This window comes from Pichia membranifaciens (genome assembly GCF_001661235.1).
Source record: "Pichia membranifaciens NRRL Y-2026 unplaced genomic scaffold PICMEscaffold_4, whole genome shotgun sequence".
NCBI classification, from domain to species: domain Eukaryota; kingdom Fungi; phylum Ascomycota; class Pichiomycetes; order Pichiales; family Pichiaceae; genus Pichia; species Pichia membranifaciens.
The window spans coordinates 1,222,004-1,248,690 of record NW_017566985.1 but is presented as its reverse complement, the minus strand read 5'-3'; the positions used below and the strand labels follow the sequence as shown (position 1 = coordinate 1,248,690).

The window sequence follows — 26,687 nt, the reverse complement described above, 5'->3', positions numbered from 1 at the left end:
ACCTACTGTTGAAGTTCTCCCGATAAGCACCCAAGAGTATCAGATTTGATAATGCTGCGCTTAATATTCCGAATGAGGAATGAAAAAATATGAATCATAGGGGTTTCCAAATCCGATATTTACAATCTCAAAATCTATCGATGTATGTTTTCATTCAAAATGCTAAAGTCAGTTGAACAAATTGAGCTAGCTGTATCTTTTCTTGCTACATATACAGTGAACAGCTTGAGCCTTTTAAGCTCACCGGAATGACTTCTCAGGATATTATCGTAAGGTCAACATCAGTGCTAAGCATCCAGTCGCACGTTGTTCATGGCTACGTTGGAAACAAAGCATCAACATTTCCACTGCAAATGCTAAACTGGGATGTTGATGTTCTCAATACCGTCAATTTCAGCAATCATACTGGCTACGGCTCTTTAAAGGGAGATTGTGCTAGTGGAGAGCAGCTTCTAGAGATTTACAATGGCTTGAAACAGATAAATGTCCAATATAATGCAATATTAACAGGATATGTTCACGGGTTTGATACCTTGGATGCAGTTGGGAAAATTTGTACTGATGTAAAGGATAGGGCCGAGTCTGCCAACAAAGAGGTGCTTTGGCTTTTGGATCCGGTGATGGGAGACGAAGGAGTACTATACGTCGAAAAAGACGTGATTCCGGTATACAGAACAATATTAGATACCCAGAAAGTTGATATAGTTACTCCTAACCAATATGAACTGGAGCTTTTGGTTGATCAGAAAATAACGTGTTTGCAAAGCTTGAAGAAGGCTTTAAAGATTTTCCACGAGAAATACAGTGTGAAACATATCGTTTTATCTTCTTTGTTTGCAGAGTCGTTTGAAGATTTGGAGGGAGGCCAAGAAACAATATATTGTTGTGTTTCAAGCATTCATTTACCTGAAAAGCTGGTTTTATTCAAAATAGAAAAAATTTCAGGCTATTTCACTGGAGTCGGTGATATGTTTTCGGCTCTACTCCTCGATCGGGTTACTAAAACTGGTGACATAATTGTATCGGTGAGCGAGGTTCTTACAATAATGAAAAACGTTCTCACAACGACCAAAAATTTGGGTGGAGTGTCGGGTAAGATAGGGAACAAAAATATGAAAGATTGCGAGCTAAGAGTCATTGAATGTAGGCAATTTTACGACGATCATCACAGTTCTTACAGTCCAATTTTTATAGACAATCAAAATGGAGTGCTTGTATAGTTTACATATTAGTTACAGCCCCCCCATAGTCCTCTTCTGTATTGCTACTAACAGCGGATAATGTTCTTGATACTTGGTGGTCACTGGCATCGTCAGCTCCCCTCTCAGCGCTTTCAACCTCCTCTAGATCTTCGAGAATCGTACCTTTTATTTTGCTATCGAAATTCAGCTTATTCAGACGGTCCAAGTCAAAATCGAGACTGTAATCAAAACGATGGGTATCTTCATCTACAGAAACTTCAGTGTCTGAGTCTGCTTCTGGTTTCACATCTTTCTCAAAAATAGAGTTGAACAATTCACTACCCATTTGAATATTCTTGTTTAGGTTTGTTTCAAAAAAAGATCTACTTTTGAGTAGGAAGCTGTTGCTTGAAATGTTCGTTGTCAGCTGCGTGAAGGTTTCTGCTACTTGCTTTTGTGTTTTGAAGATTTGCTCTTGGGCATTAATTTTTGGTGGATTAATATTAATGATAGATGCAGACTTCCTCAATGACGAAGCTACCTTTGTAGGGGATGAAATCATTTTCGACGACAACACATCAGTTTGCTCAGGCTTTGCAACTTTGGGTTTTTTTGAGTTCATGTCCCCCATAACTGAACCCTTATATTGCTGTTCAAGCTGCGCTAAATTTTCTTTTGCCTGCTTCAGCTGTTCCGAAAGATCTAACACCTTTCTTTGCTGTGAAGCTAATTTGAACAGTAGCTGACTCTCATCGTCTTTCTTGCCTATCTCATCTTTATTGATAGGAATGTAGATAGGTATTTTAGTAAAAGTTGGCTCAGGGTTATTTTCTTTTTCAACAAGTGTATCAACGGAGCTTGTATTATCTTCCATTATTGGGGGTTTGCCAAACGCGGTTGGTCCTCTTGTCTTTACTAGCCCATTGGCTTTGTTTGCCGTTTCATCTGTTGGTGTTGTCTTCAATGAAAATTTAATCAAACCAGTTGACTCGCTTATTATCCTTTCTTTGACAGGTTTTGAGAAATCAGTGTGCTGATTGTTTATTTGGTTCAAGGTAGAGCCGGACAAAATACTAAGAGACTGTTTTTTGGCTATTCTTTTTGGGGATCCAGGAGCAGACATTGTAACTTTGTTCCCTGATGTAGCTTTTTGAATGAATGATTGTGATAAAGGGAATAACTTATCACAAAGTTACATCAGCTACATTGAATTTGGTCAAAGTAGCTGGCAATGCTGAATGATGCACCCTATTTCAGAAAGCTTCGATGTGCTAGGCTTTCCAGATTATACAATCAATTTCATTTCCGAATCAAGCAATACATTTTATTTCCTCTTTCGGACATCTGTAAACAGTACCATACGGGTCGATCGTCGGAAAAATGAAACCCCGAGTCACGTGCCAAAAGAATCAACCGCTAACAAAAATATCACGTGTATAAAAGCACCAAGGGCCTAATGTGGAAAGTGTGGCTCGAAGACAACTTTTTCCTTGACATATGCAAGGCTGTGTAACGCCACAGTATTCTCTCCGATGCTGAAAAATTGGTAATCATCTATTTTCTACCCGACAATATGCAATGGGATCTACGAGAAATGAAAAATAGAATAGAATTGATCGTAATGAAAAGTTTCAGTCAATGCACGATAAAATCATATAAAGACTTGATTTTCAATTTCCTCAGGTTGGGTTGTTCTATTTTTCGTGGCAGCAGTAGTTTTGAACACTCAAGATTCTGATTTTGAAGTTAGATTCTTTTATCGTATCGGCATAAAGTCACCTTTTCAAAAGAAACTCGTATTTCACAAGAACACAATAATGTTGACTCCTCACGGTGGTATTTTGCAAGATTTGATTGCCAGAGATGCTTCAAGAAAGAATGAACTTTTAACCGAAGCAGCTTCCTTGAAGTCTTTGAACTTGACTGATAGACAACTTTGCGATTTGGAGTTGATCTTAAACGGTGGTTTTTCACCATTGACTGGTTTCAACAACAAGAAGGATTACGAGTCTATTCGTGATGATATGAGATTGGCTTCTGGCGAGATCTGGTCCATACCGATTCCACTTGATGTCTCCGAAGAAACTGCCAAGCAATTTGCTGAAGGTGACAGAGTCGTTTTGAGAGACCCTAGAGATGATGCTGCCTTAGCTATCATTACCATTGCTGACATTTACAAGCCAGATAAGCATGAAGAAGCCAAGAAGGTTTTCAGAGGTGATCCAGAGCATCCCGCCATCAGATATTTGTTTGATGTTGCTGGCGACTATAACATCGGTGGTGACTTGGAGGCTATCAGCTTGCCAAAACACTATGACTATACCGAATTCAGAAAAACCCCAGCTCAATTGAGATCGGAGTTCCAATCCAGACACTGGAACAAGGTTGTTGCTTTCCAAACTAGAAACCCAATGCACAGAGCTCACAGAGAATTGACTGTCAGAGCAGCCAAGGATAAGCTTGCCAACTTGTTGATCCACCCAGTTGTTGGTTTGACCAAGCCAGGTGACATTGACCACCACACCAGAGTCAAGGTTTACCAAGAAATCATCAAGAAGTATCCAAACGGTATGGCCAAGCTCTCTTTGCTTCCTCTAGCCATGAGAATGGCTGGTGACAGAGAAGCTGTGTGGCACGCTATCATCAGAAAGAACTACGGTGCTACCCATTTTATTGTGGGTAGGGATCACGCCGGCCCAGGTTCCAACTCTAAGGGTGTTGACTTTTACGGCCCTTACGATGCTCAAACTCTTGTTGAGAAATTCGCTACTGAGTTAGAAATCGAGGTCGTTCCATTCAGAATGGTTACTTACCTTCCAGACGAGGACAGATACTCTCCAATCGATTTGGTTCCTTCCGGCACCAAGACCTGCTCTATTTCTGGTACCGAGCTTAGAAAGAGATTAAGAGACGGCACCGAAATCCCAGCGTGGTTCTCCTACCCTGAAGTCGTCAAAATTTTGAGAACCTCTCACCCACCAAGACCATCCCAAGGTTTTGCACTATACCTATCCGGCTTACCTTTCTCTGGTATCCAAGCCTTGAGTTATGCCTTGCAAGCAACCTTCAACCAATTCCAAGGTGGTAGACACATAACTTTGATTGACGAAGACACCGTAAACATCGAGGCTCTTCCATTCATTGTCAGCGAACTTGTGAGAGCCGGTGCTGGTGTGATCATTGCCAATGCAAAACAAGTTTCTCACTTCAACCAGTACGCATCGTTGAAGAAGACCGTTTCCAAGGCAGGTAGTTTCATCACAGTCGCTATCGAAACTCCATTGGATGTGTGTAAGGCAAACGACAGATCCGGTTTCTACTCCACCGAAGCTGGTCAAGCAGCCATCGCCACCTTTAAGCCCATCGAAGACGCTGAAATCGCCTCTGACTTGAGCATTGAAGACTCTTTGAACGTTGCTATTCAAAAAATCGTCTTGTACTTGGAAGAACAGGGTTTCTTCAAGTTTTAAGGATTTTTTGCTTGCTCCCCCTTTTTACGATCTTTTCAATGTTACATTACTCGCTTCTCCTTTGTATAGATTCCGTTATATCCATATCTTTAATTATTCATTCATTCTTGTACTTTATCATCGGCCTCCCGACCATCTAAACTCCAGAAATAGGTGTTATTATCATGAAAATGGGCTCCACGTGACTTTATTATGGGGATTGGTGTACGGGTGAGGCGATCGTCTTACGACCCATTTACTAGGCGAAACGTTGTTTTTTTCTAAAAAAATTTGCCCTCCAGTTCGTTGAAGAAAGAGAAGAAAGAAAAGGATAAACAACCCTGTTTCTTCCTAGTCGCCAGTAGCACGACAGTCCTTGCACAGCTGTAGCACGCATAGCTGCTTCAACAAACAGATCAGGACCACCTCGATCGTTGCACTTACTGATTTTGCACTTATTTCTCACTGTGTATTCGATCCTCACACACTCCACTCAACTTTTCCAAATCGCGGCACTCAGTTTATTATAAACAACAACAACGTTAGCAAGATATTGGACACTTTTCACCAATAGGGACGATGAATAACACAAATATATTTTATTATGTCAATGGCAAGATCTCCACATGCCGTCGGTGTAAACGTAAGAGAACGCTGGATGAAGATCCAGACCATCTACAGTTTAAAACATGCTTTCGTTGCCGTATGATCGAGAGGGATCAGAAAAAATTCAACCAAGCCAAGAGGAAACTTAATGCTGACGCAACAGCAGGCAACAGGCCGAACCCAACCAGGGAGGAGATTGAACAATTAGCTGAGCACTTGAAAAGTACATCCAAGGCTTATCAAGCTGCTAGTAAGCAGTTCAACCCCACTGCTACTTCGGCTCCAACCACCGTTTCAGTACCCCCATTGAATACTAGCTCCGTATTTGCCAAAGATGTTAAGATTACAAACTCAATGCCTGCAACATTTCAGTTTAAAAATAGTACGGTACCACCAAAGGCTAATTTTGTTTCTGAAACTTTGAATTTCCCTCCTCAAACTCTTGATCAAACCCTAGCTTTACTCGAAAACACTGAACTCCAACTGGAAGATGAGGCAGTTGATGTTGACCTGGCGTATAACGAGCAACTGTTCTCCTTCAATATACTATCAATTGACCCTAAACTAAATCCTTTGACATTGACTGCCGAGCAACAGTCACTCCTTCAATTGTCATTCTTAGCAAAATACCATCACGACCAATCATCAAACTACAAAGTTGCACCACATGCTCTTTCTCCAACTCAACCCAACTTGTGCTTGTCTTGTAAGGCATCTCTACCTAAGCAACGGTCTGGAAAACAGATATGCCAGGAATGCGAGACCAAACAATCCATATTGAAAGATTTCAACCATTATCTGACGATACTCAAACTCAATAAAACCCAGGATTTGTATCGGATTATATTCATGACTAATATCCCCTTAGATCAGCTTCTAAAATCATCACTTTCAGACAACAAATCCTCGCAAAACGTTCTGAAGCTTCTATATGATAAATATGTTGTTCCAATCAACGAAATAACTAATGCTGAATTTTTACTACCAAATAGTCAGAGTGATGAACCTTCCAACGACACGGTGCTGAAAAAAGTTTTGAAATGCGCTTCAGATCATTCCACCGTTTCATTCACAGATTCTGCGATTGACCCAGAGGCCTTAAATCTGTCTACTAACGAATCAGTGAACCATGGATCTTCAGTGCCCGTTGAGTGCAAGTTCTCTCAACTATGCTTAAATTATGACATGAATACTGGTGATTTGGTTATTTCTTTCAGCCACTCTTGCCATTTATAATCTCAAGAATTCCAGCAACCTTTCGATGGTTCAGAGTTATGAACGCTTTGATTTTAAAATTTGTATACTTATAGTTTTTACCAGTACCATTGAAATACTTACTTTACTTACGTGTTTCCCATCCCCCAAAATGTATAGAATATTTGTTAAAAATATAAAGTTATTATACAATAACTTTTATGATAAATAACTAAATGTGATTAGAAGTATTGTACATTTGCTATTGTGTTGTTAATCTTCGATACAGCAGCTGAATTTGCAATTACTCCGTTATTCGCTATCGCGTTAGGACTTCCAGGACGCAACCTTAAGCTAGTTGCTGGTATCGAATTCAGATTTGCCAAGTTTCTCATCTCATTGAAAACCTGGCCATGTGCAATCCCTTGTTCAATTAGAATAGCTGCTAACCCAGCTGCTATGGGACTCGCCATAGAGGTGCCACTCAAAATCTGAATATCACTGCCGTGTCTATTGCTGTTCAAACTCTTGACCTCAACACCAGAGGCAAAAATATCAACACAGTTACCCCAGTTTGAGAAATGGGCGATTTCATCGGTTTTATCATCAATTGCCCCAACAGTGAACGCATAAGAAGATCCCGCGGGAGAAGTTCTACAAGCATTCATGTTGTTGTTACCAGCTGCAACAATCACCAATAATCCTGAATCATACACTGCTTGGACAGCTGCATCTAACACGCTGCTTTTTGCTGCTCCCAAAGATAAGTTTGCAACTGCATGCAGACCATTCTCTTTCTGATGGTTTACTGAGTACTCCAAACCCGCAATAACAGATGATAAAGAGCCTTGGCCAAATCTATCTAAGACTTTGACTGAATGAATGTTGACCTCTTTCGCAACCCCATAAGTTTTTGAGCCCAAGACTCCGGCAACATGGGTTCCATGCCCAACATAATCAATATTTCTCAGATCGGTGGAGAAGTTTGGACCTAACTTTGCTCGTCCCTCAAATTCAGGGTGTTCAACGTATACACCGGTATCAATAACATATACGGTGATGTCTTTTCCTTGAAAGTCTTCGGAATAGTAGTAATTCATTTCTTCATCTTCGTCAACCGGCTCGTCTTGAGATAACCTAACCAAATGAGACGGAGCATCTTCTTGTACCGCAATTTCATCCAATGCTTGAATGCTGAAGTCTTGAGTTATTTTCTCTACTAAAGGATTTTGGGATATTCTATCAATAACATCTTTAGAGAATTCACCTACAAATCCTTCAAACTTTCCGAATGAGAAAACCTTCTTGATCTCACGCCGCAAATGAGAAAAAGACTTGACAGCATCGTCCTGAGCACACAAGACTTCAACAGAATCCGGTTTTCTGAGTTGTATTATGTACCTTTCCTTTTTGTTGAAATTGAAAAGTGGGAAAGAATGAACATAAGAAAGCAAACAAACAAACAAAACTAGTGACAATCCAAATCTCATTTTGACTAATGCTTATTACAGACTCGAAAAAGGACTCTGTTGGTAGGTTGGTATTCTGTGGATCCTATACGCAATTGTGCGGTTCTAATGTTAGTGTATAGTGTGTATATGTGTGTATAGTGTGTGTGTAATTGTGTGTGTATGTGTGCAAATTGCCTATTTCACTTCCTATCGAAGCGATTTAACTAAGCAAAGAGAATAACTTAATACTTCTTTGTAGTTATGGTGTGTTGAAGCAAATGAGGCTGGTTGGATAAGAAACTCGGCGACCATATCATTATAGCAGAGAAACTTGAAGGATAAAAGATGCTGTGAGGGTTCAATGAGTTTCCCTCTCAAGATGTAAATGATAGGGCAACTTCCAGAGAAAATATAAATAAATCACTTCAAGAATTACCGCTTTAGGAAATTTTTATTTCCAAACTACATTGCGGCTTTTTCTGTAAAACTAAAAACTAGATATTGATATTGAATATATATACACATGGTAAAAATGGATATTTACATATAATGAAAACATTAGGATACTCACTGATTAAAATTAGAGCAACGCATTAAGTGAAAGTAACAACTTAAGACAAACAAACAAACAAAGCAGAACTTCCAAGTATTAGTGCTCTAATCCATCACAGTGTCATAATTATTTAAGAAGTTTGAGAATCTGTTCCTTTTCATCGGCTGGCAAAACAGACATTATTTCAGCTAATCCCTGGCGGGTATTCTTGATGTCACTCTTGAATAACTTAGCCAATGTCTGTTTGACCGAATCACCCTTCAACTTTTTCAATTGAGAGTCCAAAGTCTTGTGGTTTTCTTCAATCCATAAAGCAACATCTTTATCGTTTTGAATGTCCAAACTTGCTGGGTAAAAGGAGTTCAATCTAGCAGACTTTTCAAGTCTCGTAGAAGTTGGAATTTGGTCGGCAATTCTTTTAATTAAGTATTCTTCGTTCATTCTTCTTCTAACTCTCCAGAAAAAGAATCTTCTAGCTTCAGACCATTCTAATTCTTTTCTTATGACACCCTTGGCTAACATACGCCCAGATCTATCATGTAAGTCTGCAAATTGCACAGAGATTTGTTGGTAAACTGGTAAGAGCTTTGCGTGTCTGGTACTCAATTCCTTAGACAATTCTGTCTTTTCTTCTTCGGATGTTGCTGCATCAGCCTTGGCCTTCAACTCGTGACAAGTGGCATCCAATCTATTCATGGTCTCAACCAGCTTGTTTTCTCTGTATTTGATACCAACCATACCAGCTGGTTCTAGGACACCTGCTCTAGATTCAATATCAGCATACATTTCCATCATATCTTTATTGATAGTTGGATCAACAACGACCCAAGACCCACCTCTTAGTTCACCAGTTGGAGGAATGTAAGTGAAGATTGGTTGCTTGAAGTCAACCAAAGCATCGACAATAAAGGAACCATACTTCAGGACTTCGTTGTACATATCACGCTGACCACCAGAGAAACCTCTCCAGTTGGCTAGAATCATAAGTGGCAACTGCTCACCATGATTGAAGTCGTTGATTGCTTGAGCAGTCTTGAAAGCAGAGTTAGGATACCAAACTTGACCTGCTTCTTGTACCAAAAATTCGATAGAGTCTGGGTTAGCTGGATCTGCTGGGTACATGTTTTCAACAGTACGAGTTTCGACACCAATGACACCCATTGGAATACCACCTAATCTAGCTCTACCAATAGTAACACCTCTGGCCCATCCTGATAAAGTTTCTTGGAAAGAGTCCTTGTCAAACAGACCGTATTCAAAACCTGATTCAGTCTCTCTACCTTCAATCATCCATCTAACATCATACTGCTCATTCTTGGTTGGCTTGAAGTCTACTGGTCTATCCCAGGTGTCCTCACTTTCTAAGATTGGAACAGGAGCTCCTCTCTTTGCAGGGATGTAAGATAACCATTTCATGATTTTCTCTACACCATCTAAATCATCAGCTGCAGTCAAATGAGAAACACCATTTTTGTACATGATTTGAGTACCACCCAATTGCAAGTTGGAAGAGTAAACTTCTCTACCAAGTAACTTGTTTATAGCAGGTGCACCAGTCAAAATGATTGGCTGGCCTTCAACTTGAATGGCTCTTTCACCCAATCTAACCAAATATGCACCAATTCCAACTGATCTACAAGTGACCAATGTGATTGTGAAGATATCTTTATATGCTCTGGAAGTAGCACCGGCAATCAAACCAGAACCCTTCAAACATTCAACACCTAAACCATCTTCCATACCGACAATAGTGTCAATAACGTATCTGGTTTCACCATTCTCAACAATCTTGGATGTAACAACAGAAGAGCCTTTACCAGTCTTTTCCAGTTCGGCCATGTCTTCTGAGCTCAAGTATAGATAGGAGAAGCCCTTAGCTGGATCATTAGGATCATTCCAGTTGACCTTATAGTAAGGCAGCAATTCTTCAGCAATCCCAATTCTGGCACCAGAATTAGCAGACAAGTAAATTCTTGGAATTCCATGTTCTCTTGCATATTCGGTAACCTTATTGAAGAAGGCATCTTCGGTTGGACCAAATGAACCAATCTTGAAAGTGATGTCATTGGCAACAATAACAAATTGTCTACCCTTTGGATATTCAGGAGTCTTTGCGCTAACCAAGAAAGCAACCATACCAATATTGTTAGCACCAGGTTCTCTGCTGACTGGTGTAACATCATCAGAATCATCAGTGATCAATTCTTCATATGAGAAAAATGAGTCAGTTATCTTGGCATCAGCATCAAATTCCTTCCAGGAAGAAAGCAAAGCTTGCTTGAATAATTCAGGGAAGTCATAAACGTATGTAGTACCTAATTGATGAGCTCTTTGTCTCTTAGGTTGTAACCACTCTTTGGTTGGATATGGTGTAGAGATTGGTCTCAAGTGCATAGAACCTGGTGTTCCAATAGACTTGAAAATCCATTCACCTTGGGCATTTTTCTCTTCAATGTATAGTTCAGACTTGACAACATAACCACTGACGTTGTTAATAACTGCTCTCAACGGGAATGGAATACCAGTCGTTGAATCAGTACACATTATTCTGATTTCTGCACCAGTAACTCTCAATCTCCATAACCTTCTACCAAATCTTTCTAAGAAACTTGCAAATGCATTTTCAACATCTTCAGGGGTGATATTGAAAACAGCAGAGAAGTTGATGAAAATGTGGTTCAGGTCGGTGTTAGAGGTATCAAGAATCTCAAGCTGATCTAAAATATCAGACACTAATCTGTGGGCTTCGGAGGTTAAATATTCAGATGCAGTGATTTCACTTTTGATTGAGCCCGTTCTGATAATACCTCTAGTAAAGTATCTTCTATCAATACCAGCCGAGTTCTTAGCAGATGCTTCATAGACGTGAATATTTCTATTATCGGTTGGAATCGACTTGATGTTGAAGTTGGACAGTCTTCCCAACTCTAATTGATAGGCTAAGGCTGGTTCAACATGTCTGATCATTTGGTCTTCCGTGTAAATATCACCAATATTGGATGTCTTGAAAGTGAAGTACTTTGGATATGAGCCATCACTGTCACCAACAACAAAGGTAACTCTTCTAAGGCCAACATTGTTCAATTCAGTCTTGTAATCATTTACAACTTGTTGCATCTTGGATACTATAGACGATTGTTCGGTATAACCGTCAGTAGAGCCGATAACAATGTTACAGACATTGACAAGAGCAGATGTATCCTTCAAATCTTTTGCTAATGAATCTAATCCAGCGGACAAAGCACTTTCTGCTTCATCCAAATGTTGTGCAGAAACCAAAACACCAGATCTGACTGGTTGAGAGTCATTTTTGTTTATCAGGAAGGTCAAGTCAGAGACAGATACAGCCCTGTTCATGGAGTTGTCGCTTCTCAAAGAGTCTGGAACAGCGTTGAAGCTAGAGGTGGACAAGCTTGGCAATTGGAAGCTCCACTTCAAGATCGTTGTGTCCTTTGTAGACTCTGGAATCTCGTGCTTGACACCTTGAACTGAGTATGCTCTGTAAGCTCTTCTAACGTAGACTTCAGCAGCAGCTGCAGCAACCCATTGGTCTGAAGAACACAAGAAAGGGGTTAAAACATCAAACAGAGTGTACTTGGAGTCAATGATATCTTGAATAACAGGCATAGAAGGTAAAGTATGTTGTGGAACACCAATCTCACCGAATTTGGAAGAGATCACCGACGTCTTCAAAATGTGTTGCAACTGTTCAGTTCTTTCAGCAATAGAAGGCATTGAGCACTGGATGAGAATTTCTCTAGCCTTCAAAGTGGCTTTTGCAGTAGCTCTAGTGTCCAATTCAACAATCTTCTTCAAAGGTTTCCTAAAGACCTCAACAGCTGTTGGGGAATTCTTCAAGATAGATTGGTAGTTTTCGAGAATAGCAATAATCAAATTGTTTTTAGATGCAATTCTGGAATGTGATAGAACAGTTTGAACTACGACAGCTAGGTCATCTTTATTTTCATCTCTTAGTTTCAAAATAACATCTTCTTCTCTTACATTATCACCAGCAAACAAGGATTCGACTCTAAAGTATTCTTCCAGTAATCCCGCAAAAACGTTGTATTCATGAACAGATAAACCTTCTTCATAACGTTTTGCAATAGAGGTTAATGGCTCAACAACTTGATCAAATAATGCATCGATGTCTTCCTCTTTCTTGGTTTTTTCAAAAAGGGCTAAGATTTGTTTGGATGGGAATTCCGCATTTCTTTTTTCAGTTCTTTTAACTAAATCAGTTAATTGAGCATCTAACTTGGCTGGCAATCTTGAATGAAGAGCAGAAATTTGGTTGCCCCATTCAGAGTATGGCAATTCTGGATCTCTGAGAACACTAATCAATTTGGTCAAAGTAGACTTCATGACAACTTGATTATCGAAACCTTTCAAAATAGATGTTAAAATTCTGTATAGTCTTTCAAATCTATGAGCTGGTTTGGCACCACCAATCATAGGGATACCTAAATCTGGTAAAGTTTTCTCAAATGGTAGTGCATGTTTAACCTTGGATGGATCATCCAGTGAAAGGATTGCCAAGATATCACCAGCATTGACTGTGGAACCAGGTTGCTTCAAGAGTTGAACTGTACCATTTTCGGTGGCAATCAAAGGCATACACATCTTCATCACTTCGACCTCAGCAAATGGTTGGCCAGCGTCAATGTGTTCACCGTCTTCAACCAGATACTTAATCAATTTACCTGGAGAAGGAGTTCTTAATTGGGTAGGATCATTTTCAATTTCCAATAGACATGTCTTACCATTAACTGATAATCTAGTGGCCGCAACTTCTTCCTTCCAATAGATGGAATGAGATTTGCCTCCCAAGGCAATCAATAAGCCTCCATCAGATAAGGATTTGACATTTGCCATGACTCTAGAACCGTTGATGAATAAGGTGAAATCTTCTTCACTGGCCTTTGCGACAGTAAATTTGTATTTGTAGCCTTCGTAAATGAATTCAACAGTGAAGATGGTTTTCAATAATTCCTTTGAAGGAACTTGTCCTTTTTCCAAAGAGCATATGTATTCCTTTTTGCATTCATCTGCTTGAAGATAAGCTTTAGTGACTGCACCACAGATGACAGCTAAGTTTGAATCTGGTCTTTCTGCAGTTAGTTTTTTGGAGATCAATTCATCCAACCAACCAGTGGTGATTGTATTTTCGGAGAAATCAGGAGTTTCCAAAAGTTTGATCAAATATTCTACAGTGGTTCTGAAGTCACCTCTAATACTCAATTCTTTCAAAGCAACAACCATATGTTTTCTGGACGCTTGTCTGTTTTCACCGAACGCAAAGATATGACCGAATTGAGAGTCGGCAAAAGAATGAATGGAGGATTGGTTCGCGACAGAAAAGTAACCCCAGACGTTTGAAGAAGATCTGAAATTCAATTCATGAATGGTACCACCGGAAGGCTTGAAACCTTCACTAGGGTCTTCAGAGGTGATACGACAAGCAGTACAGTGACCCTTTGGAGTTGGTTTTCTTTGGGTTTGTAAGCTTTCAGGGTTCTTGAAGGTGAAGTCAATTTCAGTTGAAGTGTGAGGATCAACACCGTACAATAATCTAATGTCGCTGATTCTGTGCATTGGAATACCCATGGCAATCTGCAATTGAGCAGCAGGGAGGTTGACACCGGAAACCATTTCAGTGGTTGGATGCTCAACCTGTAATCTTGGGTTCAATTCCAAAAAGTAGAACTTGTCATCTGCAAAGGAGTACAAGTATTCGACAGTACCAGCAGAGACGTAACCGACCAACTCTCCCAATCTAACTGCTGCGGCTTCCATTTCTCTGAAAGTTTCTGGCTTTGCGATTGTGACAGGGGCTTCTTCAATAATCTTCTGATGTCTTCTTTGAACGGAACAATCTCTACCAAAAAGGGAAATGTTTGTACCGTATTGATCGGCCAACAATTGTACCTCTAAATGTCTTGCTGCACCAGCCAACTTCATGATGAAGATTGGAGAACCTGGGATTTCATTTGCAGCCTGTTCGTATAATCTGGCAAAGTCTTTTTCGTCATCGACTTTTCTGATACCTTTACCACCACCACCTTCAGAGGCTTTAATCATAACTGGGAAACCTATTTCTTTTGCCTTGATTAAACCATCTTCTGCAGAGATGCAGCAACCTTTAGCGTAGGTTTCGTCATCAACGGAAACCAAGTTCGAGGTCTTATCGACCACAACCTTGTCGACACCAGTACCGGACCAAGGGATACAAGGGACCTTGGCGTGTTGTGCGACAATGGTGGAGGAAATCTTGTCACCCAAGGATCTCATTGCTGAACCTGGAGGACCGATAAAGATGATTTTTCTAGGAGAGGCTGCCAATTTTTCCGGCAAATCTGGGTTTTCGGAGGCATGACCCCAACCAGCCCAGACTGCGTCGACCTTGGTTCTTTCTGCGATTTCGACAATCAAGTCAACGTTGGCATAGTTGTTGTTGTTGGTTCCGCCGGGAACTTCGACATATTGGTCTGCCATTCTGATGTATTCGGCGTTTGCCTCCAAATCTTCTGGGGTTGCCATGGCGACGAATTGGATTGTTTTCTCATCGCCAAAGGTTTCGTAGGCCCATTTTCTGACGGATCTGATTTCTTTCACTGCGGCAATACCGTTGTTCGAGATCAAGACTTTCTTGATGACGGTGTGACCTTCGTGTTTGACGACAAAGTCCTTCAAGGCAGATGGCTCTGCCTTGTCGATGGTGTTGTAGCCGAGGAAACTTTTGGTTAGTGCCTGGTGTTTTTGTGCTAATTCTGTGTTAGTCATAGTGTATAGTCGTGACGTGGAGGAGTATCTAAAAGTGTTTATAGGATTGTAAATCTGTCTTATGAATAAATTAGGCGTGTAGGAACGACGGAGGGAAATTTGTTTAGAAAATAGATTTCTGTACAAGAGAGGAGAGGGCAGGGGTGTTAGTTTCATTCAGGAGAAGGCGCTGACGACCAATTGCTTCTGCTGCTACTACTATGTTGGGTGCCGCCCAATTCGGTTCATGTTATTCTTTGCGCCGGCGAGCTACGGTCCCGGGTTCCGCTGGCTGTAGTGTCGTGCTGTGTGGCTTTTTCTGGCGTTCTTTGAGGACAATTTCAGTTGTGCATCATTTATTCGTGTCTGGGTCTGTCTTTTTGCAGTTGTGGACAGGCGGAATGCGTTGAGGCCGGCATGCTGTGTGCATGTTTTTCTCCGCTGGAAATGTGTTGAATTCGCGGTCTGCGGAACCGAAAATGTTGGCATTGTTGATTTTTTCATGGAAAAATGTTTGATTTTTCAGCGGACTGGGGAGACAGGGGTAGAAGCAGAGAGCAAATGGACAAAGGGGCAATTGGGGAGGGCGAAGCAGAGAGAAGAGGCAGAAAAAAAAGGAGCAAAGCATAGTAAAAAGTAACGTACCTTAGAGACAATATTAGAGATATAGTGTGTATATCCTGGTGGCTGTCTTTGATGAGAAATGTAGGGCTGCAGCGGGCGGATCAGAGGCAGGAGTGCTCAGCTGACGCTGTTGCGGATGTAGAGTGGACGGAGCCGGGCCTGGAGAGGTGTTTTTCGGAGGCCAGATGCGCAGATGCGGGCGGCGTCTGATGCTGTCTGTCTGGCGTGAGCGTGTGCGGACAGTACGGGGCAAGTGGTGCTACTGGCGGGATGCAGAGAACCAGCTACACAAACAATTCAATGGCTGAGTAATGGCGTTCTGGACGATGCGTGCAACGGGTCTGTGGATGTAGGATGGATCTGTCGTCAGCTGTGTTGCGAGTCGGCGGGAACAGAACGGAGTGCGTGGGGGTGTTTGTTTGTTGTTTGTTTGTTTGTGGTCGGTTTGTCCTTGCAAACGTGCTAGCCTAGTCCACTGAGCCTCGCAAGAGCGGGGCAACACCACCTACCGGCACCTAGCCAGAAGGGGAGTCTGCTGCCAATATATACAAGTGCTGAGCACTCCCGTATCTCCTGCAGCTGAGCGCTGAGCGCTCGGCGCTCAGCGCGTTGTTGCCGGCCCTGCGCTGCACCGCTTCTGTTTCCACCTCCGAGGCGCGAGACCAACAACAGCGGCTCCAAACGTTGGGCCCGCTGGCGCCGCCCCGCGCAAGCAGAACACGTTGCGTGTGTGTCGCTGCAGCGGAGCAGGCGCCGACGCGTCGGCGCCGGGCCGCGCGCCGGGCCGCGCCCTGTCTTGACGGCTGCCGTTACGCGATGGGCTGCGGGGGTTTTCCCGAGCCGAGCCCCCGTTTCAGAGGGCCAAGAGGGATTCTGGCTGGTGTTGCCGTTGCCATTGCTGGCATGCGTGTGTGTGGTGTGTCTTGCCCCGTGTGTGCGTGCGTACCAGGTGCCCCCGTGCCCCGTGTGCTGGTGCGCCCTTCTTCGCCCCTGCTCGGCGTCCTCTCGCCCTCTCGCCCCGTTGCATGCCCCCGGTGTGACGTCAAGGCCGGACCAACATTTTTTTCCCCACCAAAAGCCGTGGCAGCACGGCCCGCAGGGGTGGTGCAGGGCCGGGGACCGACGCGTCGATGCGATTCTGGGACGATCGTCCGCAACATCTGGCGAACAGCGCCCTAGGGGGACGTTTGCACGAGCCGTGGCTTCACACGCAAAGGGTGTTCTGGAGAAGCCGTTTCTGCTGGAAACAGGGCAGCAGGAGGCAGCAGAAGACAGCAGCACAGGCCTACAGACAGGCAGAGCCAGTGGACAGTGCAGCAGGCGATGATTACAGGCGGCGACACGGACGAGGCGGTGAGACAGACGGACTTCGATGCGCTCTCGTCGAGGTTGTCGTGCTTCTTGAAGGGATACACGCCCGAGGACAGGCTCCTTGGGGCGCTGGTGCCGCTGCTGGTGCACTACCAGGTGGCGGGGTGTGGGTCGGAGTTCAAGCGGTTTGCGCTTGCCCGCAGACTGCGGTCGCAGTTCTTCAACGTGCTTCCGGCCAACATCGGGGACGTGGCTGCGGTGGCGCAGCTGGACAGGGCCGTGGTGGCGGCGAAGACGGGGCGGTTCACGCCGCTGAAGCCGCCGCTGATCAACAGGGGCACGTACTTGCGCACGACGGCGATCTCCCGCACGGTGGAGCAGTTTGTCGCCCGGCACAGGCACGCCGGGAAGGTGCAGGTGGTGTCGCTCGGCGCCGGCAGCGACACGCGGGCGTTCGGGGTGGTGGCGCAGAACGCCAACGTGCACTACTACGAGCTCGACTTCGAGCAGACGGCGAGGTTGAAGAAGTTGGCGATCCTCTCTTCGGAGCAGCTCTCGGCGTGCGTGGGGGCCCCGGCGCTGCCGCCGGCGGAGCTGCCCCGGACGGCGGCGCAGATCGCCGCCGTGGACCCGACGTTGCACACCGACCGATACCACCTGGTTCCGTGCGACCTCCGGGGGTTGACGCCCGAGCGGGCGCTGCACACGGTGCCCGGGCTGGAGCGTCTCGACGGCGCCGTGCCGACGCTCGTGGTGAGCGAGTGCTGCCTCTGCTACCTCTCGCAGGACGACTCCGACAACGTGGTCCGTTTCTGGCGCCGCAGCCTCGACGACGGTGAGTTCGTCGTGTACGAGCCGTTGGGCGGGTCCGACCAGCCGCAGACAGCGGGCGACGCGGGCCGCCAGCCGAACCGGTTCGGAGAGGTGATGGTGAAGAACCTCATCTGCCGCGGCATCGAGATGCCGACGCTGCTGGTGTACGGCACGGTGGCGGCGCAGATCGAGCGGTTCCGGCGGCTGCTCGACACGGACACGCAGCACCGCTGCGACGTGTGGTGCAAGGACATGAAGTGGGTGTACGACCACGAGGTGGACGACGCGGAGCTCGAGCGCATCAGCCGCTTGGAGATGCTCGACGAGCTGGAGGAGTTGAACTTGATCAACTCGCACTACTGCCTTGTTGTTGCGCGCTGGCAGCCGCAGCCTTTGGCGCTGGCACAATGTACATGACACTATTCACTTTTAAATACATTATATGACAGGATCCCCTGTAGAGGGAGGGCGCCGGCACGCAGCACTAGTTGAGCATTCTCTTGAACCCACACCACGCGGCCGCAGCCGCAGTCATGAGCCCCGTGCTGTACGCCATGGCCTTCGGCCCGGACGTGCTCTTGAAGATGGCGCCCGCCAACGCACCGGACGCCAGCGAGTTCAGGTCGTCGTGTCTGCCGCGGTACGCGTCCAGACTCGAGTCGATGATGTTGTACAGGAGCCCGAGCACCCCCGCCGAGTTCCCCACGTGCGGCCCGTGCTTGGTCACCTGGTTCAACACCGTGTTCAACTTCAACTTGAACGGCGCAGCCTTCACCGCCCCCGTCACCGGGTCCACCGACCCCTGCGGAAGATGCTTCAGCCCCTCGTTCAGACCCACCAGCCCCCCGAGCCCCAACCCGCTCACGTACAACGTCCCCGTGCCGTAGCACAAGTCGTCCGTCCACCCACGCGATGGCAGGATCCCGTTGCCCGTGCCCTCCACCGTGTTCAACTTCTCCTCGTCGAGGTCGAGGTACTCCAGGTCCTTGTCGAGCCCGGCAAGCGGGTGCAGCTTCGACGCATCGAACACCGGGAGCGCCGACATGCTGAGCTGTGTGTCCTCCTGCTCCGCTGCAACCCTTGCTGGAGCCGTTTCTGCACTCTCCTCCTTCTTGCTTGTTCCGCCAAATAGCCACATTGCTTCTCTGCTATCCTGTGTCCTTCTGTATCCCTCTCCGGCCCCCTCCGTCCCGTCTCCTGCTGTCCTCTTGTTGCCACCTTCTCTTCCATCTGTCTCTTGTCTGCTCTCGTCCGTCCTTCCTCCCTCCGTCTCCCCCCTCTCGCTCTGCCGCCGGCGCCGCTGAAAATTTTCAGCCAAAAGCGTAAAAGGACGATCGACCCAAAATCGCCGCTGTGGCGGTTATCTGCGGCGCACGCGATAGCGGAACGAGAGCGAGGGGCGGGGGGCAGAGACAGCAGATAAGTGGCTGTCTGGAAGTGTTGATGTCAGGTTTCAAGAGAAGAAGAAGAGAGTTAAATGGGTCAGGAAGAAGCTGGTGGCCCATACAAGACCCGCCAGAAGATGACGCCGTCCAACAAGTCGCCGCGATCGAGAGAGTGGTCTCTGGGTCTCTTTTTCCTATGCTGTGTGGTGGTGTTGTGGGTGCTTTCGTCGTTCTTGCTGAACGACCTGTTTGAAAAGCAGGTGTACTCGAAGCCGTTTCTGATCACATGGTTCAACACAGCGTCGTTCTCGCTGTACTTGGTGCCGTACTACGTGGGTCGGTGGCGGCGGGAGAGGTGGGGGGTGGGCGGAGAGGGCTGGGGGGCCGGGAGCGAGATCCTGCTTGCGGAGGAGGCGTCGTTGGTGCCTCGGGAGACGGCGGGGGACGAGGAGCAGGGCTCGGGCAGCGCAGACAGCAAGCTGCACGCGTTGACGTTCCGGGAGACGCTGCGGTTGTCGCTGTCGTTCTGCATCCTCTGGTTCTCGTCGAACTTCTTCAACAACGCGTCGTTGCTGTTCACGTCGGTGTCGTCGCAGACGATTCTCTCGTCGACGTCGTCGTTCTTCACGATGCTCGTCGGGTACCTGGTGAGCCAGGAGACGTTCAACACAGAGAAGATCCTGTCGTTGGCGGGCTTGTTCGTGGGCGTGCTGTGCGTGACGCTGAACGACGAGCCGCAGACGTCTGGCTCGACGCCCTTCCGTGTCGTGCTGCTGGGCGACATGTTGGCTCTCCTGAGCGCCCTCTGCTACGGCGTGTACTCGATCTTGCTCAAGCTCAAGGTCAAGGACGACTCCCGCATCGACATGCGCTTGTTTTTCGGCTTTGTGGGCGTCTTCAACATCGTCTTCCTCTGGCCCTCTCTCCTCCTCGTGCACTACCTCAAGCTGGAGACGTTCGAGCTCCCGCCCTCGGGCGACGTGTGGTTCGTCATTCTCTTCAACTGCATGATCTCCTTCTTGGCCGACTTCCTCTGGGCACGCGCCATGCTCCTCACGTCCCCCTTGACCGTCACCGTAGGCTTGTGTCTCACCATCCCGCTCGCCCTGATCTGCGACGTGCTCTTCAAGTTCAAGCTCAACTCGCCCATCTACTTCTTCGGAGCCTTTTTGGTGTGCTTCTCCTTCTACTGGATCAACAAGAGCGAGCAGGACGGCTCCATGCTCTCCGCCAGCCACGACCACGACCACGGCAGCGACGACTGATGCGCTGACACAGACTTCCCCCATTTGTATACTGATCGTAGTGTTACGCTAATAGATTTACACTCGCAGCTCACAGCAGCTTTACATAGTTTAATGGATACCCTGGACTTTTGATAGCGTAGATGTTTGCCCCCAACATGAGCACATACGCCAGCAGCATCGAGGCGGCAACGAGTGCCATGCTCTTGTATGCCCCCTGCACCAGCCGGGTTCCGTCAATGAGAAAGACAACCACGCACATGAAGGCCACATGCAGAAGCACACCGATGATGATCTCCGACCCAAACTGCGTCGTGCTAGTTGGCGCAATCCAGAGAACCTTCCCGTCCTTCTGCGACACAAACGGCGATCCTCTTTGCATGGTGAAGTTGAACCCAGAAACACAGATGAAGATCAGCACGATCGAGAGGTACGCATAGAGCCTGCGGTCGGCCCAGAACCGCACCCCCTCCGCAGAGTTCTGTCTTATCCTCTGCAACACCTTGACCCCAACAAGGAAGTAGACAAACCATTGCGCCGTGACAAACCAGTCGATCTTCGACTTCTTCACACCCTCGACGAGAGCAGCGTTCACGTCGACATGCAAAGTGTTGCCCAGAAACTCGGCAAACTTGCCAATGACAGCCTCCCAATTGTCTCCCTTCGTGAGCTCAAACACAAAGTGCTCCATTCCGGCCTGTTTCAAGTCGTACCACTCCGGCTCAATGAATACCCCGTTGTTGGCCAACGCCTGCTTCTGCTCCTCGAGCAGCGACTTCACCTTGTTGAACTTCTCCTCTCCCAAAACACCCATGCTGTTTGGAAAGCCCCAAACCCGTGGAACCGACGTTACTCCAAGTTCTTTCAAATACTCGAGGTGGTCGGCTGCTTCCACCCTCAGAAAGAAAGCCTCATCCTTGAGAGCAGGGTACTTCTGGTACACCGCCCGGATGATCTGGGCATACACCGGTTCGAATTGCCCACACAAATCGCAGCCAAACCTCGGGTTGGCAGTTGTCACAAGCAATACCATGCCGTATGGTTTCAACCCTGTGACGACATCCTTTAATTGCCCCTGGGGGACATTGTAGATGGGATTGGAGTCCGAAACGCTCTTCTTCAACTTGTCCACTGACAGCGCCGCATCCACCGCATGTGGACACAACGCAAGCAATAGCAACGATGTGATCTGTAGCACTAGATTGGCTATCTTCATTGTGTTCTGCTGCCACCACCTTGCATCCAGTGAAGCCGAACCTCCGAGCCATCTCTCAACATGAGCTGGCCTTTCCAGTAGACACATGAAAAGTAGGTTAAACCATTCGACGCGTATCTTCCAAAAGCGAAATAGGATCACGTGCCATATTGGAGGACGTCTTTACTGTTCAACTGGACTTTCTCCAGCAGAAACGGGGGTGGCATAGACTACAATTAAGAAGCTGCAAGGTCACAGACCTATGTTACGTCTGTATTTTTCTAGCACCCCGATTCTCCCCCTCCTTAAATGGTTCTCAACAGTTCCATTAAAATTCTATAAGGTTACACGTTTTATAATATACAGAGGGAAGGATAGTAGTTAGTAAAAAGACAAGAATGAATGTGATCAGAGCACATCGCAGAGAATAAACAGCACCGGTCTGGGGCAAACGGTGTACGGTAAAGGTAGGCGAACAACAACTTTTCAATCTGCCTCATGGCAAAAAAGAGATGTTTGACAGAACGTAAGTGTCACCGCCGCCGGTGCCTCCATCCCTATCACCGCCGTTCCCAAAATACGCTTCCCGTACCGAGGGGCTCAAATAGCCCTGCTTGCTCAGGAACATCTGGCTGTTTTTCAGCACCAACATGGTGTTTTTGATCTCACCTAGCGACTTCTCGTACTCGTCGGTCTTGACCTCCAGTTCTGCCTCCAGCTCCTCGATCTTCTGCTTCTGCATGTCAACAATGCCTCGATACTGGCTGCACTTTTCCTCTCCATCGCTGGTCGGAGTGGCGGGCCTCAGGATCACCTGCGGCTTGGCAGGGGCGCTCTGCAGCTGCATATTCAGCTGCTGCACTTCTTTCCGATGTTGTACTTTCATGTCCGCAAGAGCAGCATCCTTTTCGCCGAGTATGCTCCTACACTGCTGTAATTCCTCCTTCATCCTCTCCAGATCGGCTCGCAAAGCCTCCTTCTCATGCACCAGCCTCGAAAGCGTCTCCGAGTCCTGGCCCCGTTCCTCGGTCTTCTTCCGACTCTCCTGTTCCTGAAACAAATTCAGCTCCTGCCGGACTCGGACAGCATCCTCCAACTGCTGTGTGAAGCTCTCAATAAGCTGTTTCTGCTGCAACACCTGGTCCTCCAGCATGTTGTTTCGCAACGTCAGGTCTTCAACCTGGTCGTATGCCTTCGACGCCGTCAAACTCACCTCCTTCAACTGCGCCTCAAGTATACCCGTTCTTTTCTGCTCTCCACGCAAGGAGGCATCTGTGAGTGTCGGGGTGACTGGCGGCTTGAGGGAGAAGTCGCCAATCCTCATTTTCGGCGTGGCAGGCACCAGTTTCGAGGAAAGCGATGCCGGCGAGGAGGGGGTGTCTCTCTTCTGGAAGATCTTGAACTGCATGCCTGCTTTTGCTATCTTTCTCGGGGTGCTGGTTTCGTTTACAACTCTGTCCTATCTGCCCCGTCATCTGCATCTCGTCTACTCTAGGCTTCCTATAACGTCACCGGGATCACAAACACGCTGACTTTCATACAATGCACAAAACGTCCTCGCTAGCAAAAACACGAGAGTGCGGATCGGGCTTCGCTGCCAGGGCAGTTAGGTACACGCCGAAAGCGGAAGCCGGGGAAGACGAAGGACAATGCGTTTCAACGGTTACATGGGCCTTACACACAGGTACACAGGTACATAGGAGGCTGCAAGAGAGCTCAACCTGTCTTCTCTTCAAGACGCTTCTCGTACAACACTCCCCTGTTGAAGTAGTCGTTCGGGTGAGTGATCGGGGCCTCCATGACGCTGAGACCCTTGCCGATATTTTCCTGGATGGTGGCCGAGTTGAGGACCTCGAAGACCTTCGTGCAGGCAGCCTGGTACTCTCTCGAGTCGCTCAACTCGAGAACCTTCTGCAGGTTGCCGTCGTCCTTCATGCCCATCTTCCGTAACAGCGTGGTGAGGCTCTCACTGTGCAGGTCTCTGTACGGACACCCGTGTGACTCCTGCTTGTTGGGCTTCGGCTTCGACAGGATCTGGGTACAACTCCACGGCTTGTAGTTAATCCGGGCACCCTCAAGACCATAGCTGTGTCTGAAGTTGTACTTGTACTCCTTGTTGAACTTCTCCACTGTCATGGCGCCGGGCCCGCTGGTGAACATCCGTTGCCAGAACTTCAAGGATTCGTTCGGGCCCATCCCAATACCCTTTAAAAACAATGTGAACTGCTGTCTGCCGGTATACCGTAAATGGTGGTGCTCATCCAACCCATCCGCTAGACGTCTGGCACAAGCTGGGAAGTATTTTTCAAATTGCTTGACGTTACCCGCATTGACCTCCGAGTCCGCTTGCTCTCCTCCGTCCTGGAAACCCTGGAACTCACTGCTAATGTACCCCTTGGACAAGTTGTCTAAAACAGGGACCAATCGCTCGTCTTCATCGAGCCCTGGAAGCAATCTCATGGTGATTAGTAGCTGTTCTTCAAGGTATTTCCCGAATTCATTAGCCAAAAGGTTCATTTGCAAAAACTCAGGTACGTAAGCGTCCCCCTTCCTCACCACAACCTTCCGACTGGCAACAAGGTCAGGAACATTTTCCCATGGTAGTTTGCTCACCTTCTCGTCTTTGATACACTCCCAGACATCCTTCTCGTCAACCACTTTGCGCTGTATGTAGTTCGAAGAACCACCTAGTATTCCCTGCTTGAAACCAATGGAAACATCATTAAAATGCGTAGCAATCAGTTCTGCCTTCAACTCGTCCTTTTCACTGTCAGTGACCTCTTCCCATGGAACGTCCAAGCTATTTATAAATTGCTGTTTCTCACTCTTGGTGAGCTGTGAGTACCTCAACTTAAACAGGAATGTCTCAGTACTAATAAACTTCTTTCTTAGTTCCTCACTCCTGCAAAAAGCGAGACGGAGTATAAAGTGTGAGTAGTGGTCTTTTCGTCTTTCCTCAAGTAATAGATCTGGCTCAAGTGTGTTTAGAGAATGTAATGGCATCAGCATCTTGATTCTTTCTGTCATTAGCTTGATAAGATCACTATAGTTTGTCCCCTGACTTTGCAAATTACTTATTTCTATTAAGATCTTAAGTCTGTCTATTGCGTAGGTCTCAAACTGATCTAAAGTCACCTCGGTCATAGGTGGAAGTTTATAGAACGATATCCTATCCGGGTATTCTTTCAGAATAGTTTCATCGGCAGGCCCAGAAAGATATGTGACCGGGCCGTCAAAGTTGCGGCGTCCTTGTGTTCTTCTTTTAATCTTCTTAAACATGTTCCGTGGTTATCGTATGACAAAGGGTTAGTACTGCGCTGAAGTTGTTTCCTCTGGTATACATCTTGGTATCCTATAGCAAGAACACGACAACTTTCCGATATGTACGCGTCAAACCTGTGAAGAAAACAAGAACGCGTTTGAATACCCCACATACACCGAATATATTTTTTTTTTCTTAATTTTTTTGCGAACTTGTTAGTCTGTTATAAAACTATTATTACCCAAAAATGCCATTTATAAACTCGTAAAAGTAGTGTGCCAATACCCAAGTCTGGAACAAGACATAAAAGTGTCAGTGTCTTTGAACTGAAATGCTTACCTCGTCTAAATCACCCCATCGGTTCTAACCGGAAGCCTATGGTGAAACATTACAGAACCATCGTCGTCGTCACCGTCATCGGACCACTTGTAGCATGAACCATACCACGTTCTCTTCAAGCATTTGCGCTTTTTCGTTCCTGAAGTACTGGACAATGTAGAACTGGTTGGCGATGGATGCGAGATCGACTTCGTCACACGTTTCCGGTTATGCGAATGGTCAACAAAGGTCCAGTCGTAGCAGTCTAAGCACGGTGGTGGCTTCACGCACGGTGCAGTTTCATTCGACATCATCAAGAGCTTGTCGATGACAGTTTTCAAACGATGATTCAATATGTTCACGTGCCAGCCCAAGGTGGTGACAGTGTCGTAGACACATTTCAACCCAGAGTGGCAAACAGACTCCATGGCGTAACCGGCGATTCCACAGCTGGAAGAGGCGCCGTTGCAAACTCCCATAAAAATCGGGTCCGCATTATTGCCAAAGTGCCATATATGCTCCATCTCGGCAGGAAGTCCCGGGGGCATTGGCAAATGCAATCTTTTTGTTGCCAACATCTCTCCCGGAGCCTCAAACGTCACCGCAGGAAGCCCATACGTTCTCCCAAGCAGGGAGCTCAACGCTCCTCCCAGCGAATGGCCTGTCACCCATACTTCGTTCTCCGGATACTGTTCCCTAACATTGCGATAGATATCCAACACGGCTTTGTAGTACCGGTCTGGGTTTCTCAACGACCTTTCGAGACAGTTTTGGTTGCAGGTGTAGGCCTTCTCATAGCAGTCGCAGACAGTAGTCCATAGCGAGGAGACTCTGGCACAGCAACATGAAAATAGCAAGTTGTCGTTGAACTTGTCCATCTCTACCGTGCGGCCGTCGTCGCCGGTACTTCCTTCGCCGTCATCACCACCACCACCATTCCCACCACCCAAACCTGCGGCACTGGTGCCCTTTATCGCAATAATGATCAAAGGAGACCTTTCAAACTTACCCTCGTCTATACTTTCCACAAAAACATGACCTCGTAGTCCACTTTCTGTCCACCCAAAACCGTCACTGTCGTTGAAAGCCTTCCCAAAGTTCGAATCGGGGTCGCTGACGTCCCTCCAGCTTGGGTCAGCCGGTAGCCTGGCGTACGCATTGGACGCTAGTTTTGCTAGTTGCAAGATGGTTTCAGAATCAGAGATATTGGGAATCACAATATCATCAATTGACCACTCTAGGGAATCGTCCGTATTTATTTCGGGATGCTGTAAAGAATGAAATATGTACGATTCCATCGAGTCTGGGCTTCGGTCCTTTATTCGTTGAATCTGGGAAT

The 26,687-nt window shown here is 46.5% G+C and overlaps 13 protein-coding genes across 13 annotated transcripts; 5 read left to right on the top strand and 8 right to left on the bottom strand.

The window, feature by feature from the left end:
- Nucleotides 1-248: 248 nt before the first annotated feature.
- PICMEDRAFT_73559 (hypothetical protein) lies at nt 249-1,194 on the top strand (the record flags this gene model as incomplete). Its single annotated transcript, XM_019164516.1, has 2 exons — nt 249-1,143; nt 1,172-1,194. 2 exons carry the CDS (start codon nt 249-251, stop codon nt 1,192-1,194), a joined length of 918 nt encoding a protein of 305 aa, XP_019017196.1.
- A 27-nt stretch (nt 1,195-1,221) lies between these two features.
- Nucleotides 1,222-2,304, bottom strand: PICMEDRAFT_73558 (hypothetical protein; the record flags this gene model as incomplete). Its single annotated transcript, XM_019164515.1, has 1 exon — nt 1,222-2,304. The coding sequence occupies one exon, from the start codon at nt 2,302-2,304 to the stop codon at nt 1,222-1,224; it is 1,083 nt and encodes a 360-aa protein (XP_019017195.1).
- Nucleotides 2,305-2,815: 511 nt separating this feature from the next.
- On the top strand, nt 2,816-4,765 carry PICMEDRAFT_17309 (hypothetical protein). The gene has a single exon (XM_019161539.1). The coding sequence runs from the start codon at nt 2,999-3,001 to the stop codon at nt 4,649-4,651; it is 1,653 nt and encodes a 550-aa protein (XP_019017194.1). The 5' UTR covers nt 2,816-2,998; the 3' UTR covers nt 4,652-4,765.
- A 444-nt stretch (nt 4,766-5,209) lies between these two features.
- On the top strand, nt 5,210-6,472 carry PICMEDRAFT_73556 (hypothetical protein; the record flags this gene model as incomplete). The annotated part of the gene is made up of 1 exon (XM_019164514.1): nt 5,210-6,472. One exon carries the CDS (start codon nt 5,210-5,212, stop codon nt 6,470-6,472), a length of 1,263 nt encoding a protein of 420 aa, XP_019017193.1.
- A 200-nt stretch (nt 6,473-6,672) lies between these two features.
- On the bottom strand, nt 6,673-7,920 carry PICMEDRAFT_12516 (hypothetical protein; the record flags this gene model as incomplete). The annotated part of the gene is made up of 1 exon (XM_019159938.1): nt 6,673-7,920. One exon carries the CDS (start codon nt 7,918-7,920, stop codon nt 6,673-6,675), a length of 1,248 nt encoding a protein of 415 aa, XP_019017192.1.
- A 640-nt stretch (nt 7,921-8,560) lies between these two features.
- Nucleotides 8,561-15,217, bottom strand: PICMEDRAFT_73554 (hypothetical protein; the record flags this gene model as incomplete). Its single annotated transcript, XM_019164513.1, has 1 exon — nt 8,561-15,217. The coding sequence occupies one exon, from the start codon at nt 15,215-15,217 to the stop codon at nt 8,561-8,563; it is 6,657 nt and encodes a 2,218-aa protein (XP_019017191.1).
- Nucleotides 15,218-16,694: 1,477 nt separating this feature from the next.
- Nucleotides 16,695-18,747, top strand: PICMEDRAFT_17305 (hypothetical protein). The gene has a single exon (XM_019161538.1). The coding sequence runs from the start codon at nt 17,144-17,146 to the stop codon at nt 18,359-18,361; it is 1,218 nt and encodes a 405-aa protein (XP_019017190.1). The 5' UTR covers nt 16,695-17,143; the 3' UTR covers nt 18,362-18,747.
- Nucleotides 18,429-19,082, bottom strand: PICMEDRAFT_34275 (hypothetical protein; the record flags this gene model as incomplete). The annotated part of the gene is made up of 1 exon (XM_019162873.1): nt 18,429-19,082. One exon carries the CDS (start codon nt 19,080-19,082, stop codon nt 18,429-18,431), a length of 654 nt encoding a protein of 217 aa, XP_019017189.1.
- A 339-nt stretch (nt 19,083-19,421) lies between these two features.
- On the top strand, nt 19,422-20,594 carry PICMEDRAFT_73551 (hypothetical protein; the record flags this gene model as incomplete). Its single annotated transcript, XM_019164512.1, has 1 exon — nt 19,422-20,594. The coding sequence occupies one exon, from the start codon at nt 19,422-19,424 to the stop codon at nt 20,592-20,594; it is 1,173 nt and encodes a 390-aa protein (XP_019017188.1).
- Nucleotides 20,595-20,664: 70 nt separating this feature from the next.
- PICMEDRAFT_73550 (hypothetical protein) lies at nt 20,665-21,789 on the bottom strand (the record flags this gene model as incomplete). The annotated part of the gene is made up of 1 exon (XM_019164511.1): nt 20,665-21,789. The coding sequence occupies one exon, from the start codon at nt 21,787-21,789 to the stop codon at nt 20,665-20,667; it is 1,125 nt and encodes a 374-aa protein (XP_019017187.1).
- Nucleotides 21,790-22,070: 281 nt separating this feature from the next.
- Nucleotides 22,071-23,330, bottom strand: PICMEDRAFT_151681 (hypothetical protein). The gene has a single exon (XM_019160697.1). The coding sequence runs from the start codon at nt 23,174-23,176 to the stop codon at nt 22,265-22,267; it is 912 nt and encodes a 303-aa protein (XP_019017186.1). The 5' UTR covers nt 23,177-23,330; the 3' UTR covers nt 22,071-22,264.
- A 154-nt stretch (nt 23,331-23,484) lies between these two features.
- Nucleotides 23,485-25,047, bottom strand: PICMEDRAFT_73548 (hypothetical protein; the record flags this gene model as incomplete). The annotated part of the gene is made up of 1 exon (XM_019164510.1): nt 23,485-25,047. One exon carries the CDS (start codon nt 25,045-25,047, stop codon nt 23,485-23,487), a length of 1,563 nt encoding a protein of 520 aa, XP_019017185.1.
- Nucleotides 25,048-25,443: 396 nt separating this feature from the next.
- On the bottom strand, nt 25,444-26,682 carry PICMEDRAFT_22915 (hypothetical protein; the record flags this gene model as incomplete). Its single annotated transcript, XM_019162285.1, has 2 exons — nt 25,444-26,258; nt 26,295-26,682. Coding segments are annotated over 2 exons (1,203 nt in total), but the record flags the coding sequence as incomplete, so codon positions are not given.
- Between the last annotated feature and the right edge of the window lie 5 nt (nt 26,683-26,687).

Coding starts and splice junctions, on each gene's coding strand:
- PICMEDRAFT_17305 (XM_019161538.1), top strand. CDS start 17,144: ATGATTACAGGCGGCGACACGGACGAGGCGGTGAGACAGACGGACTTC.
- PICMEDRAFT_17309 (XM_019161539.1), top strand. CDS start 2,999: ATGTTGACTCCTCACGGTGGTATTTTGCAAGATTTGATTGCCAGAGAT.
- PICMEDRAFT_151681 (XM_019160697.1), bottom strand. CDS start 23,176: ATGCAGTTCAAGATCTTCCAGAAGAGAGACACCCCCTCCTCGCCGGCA.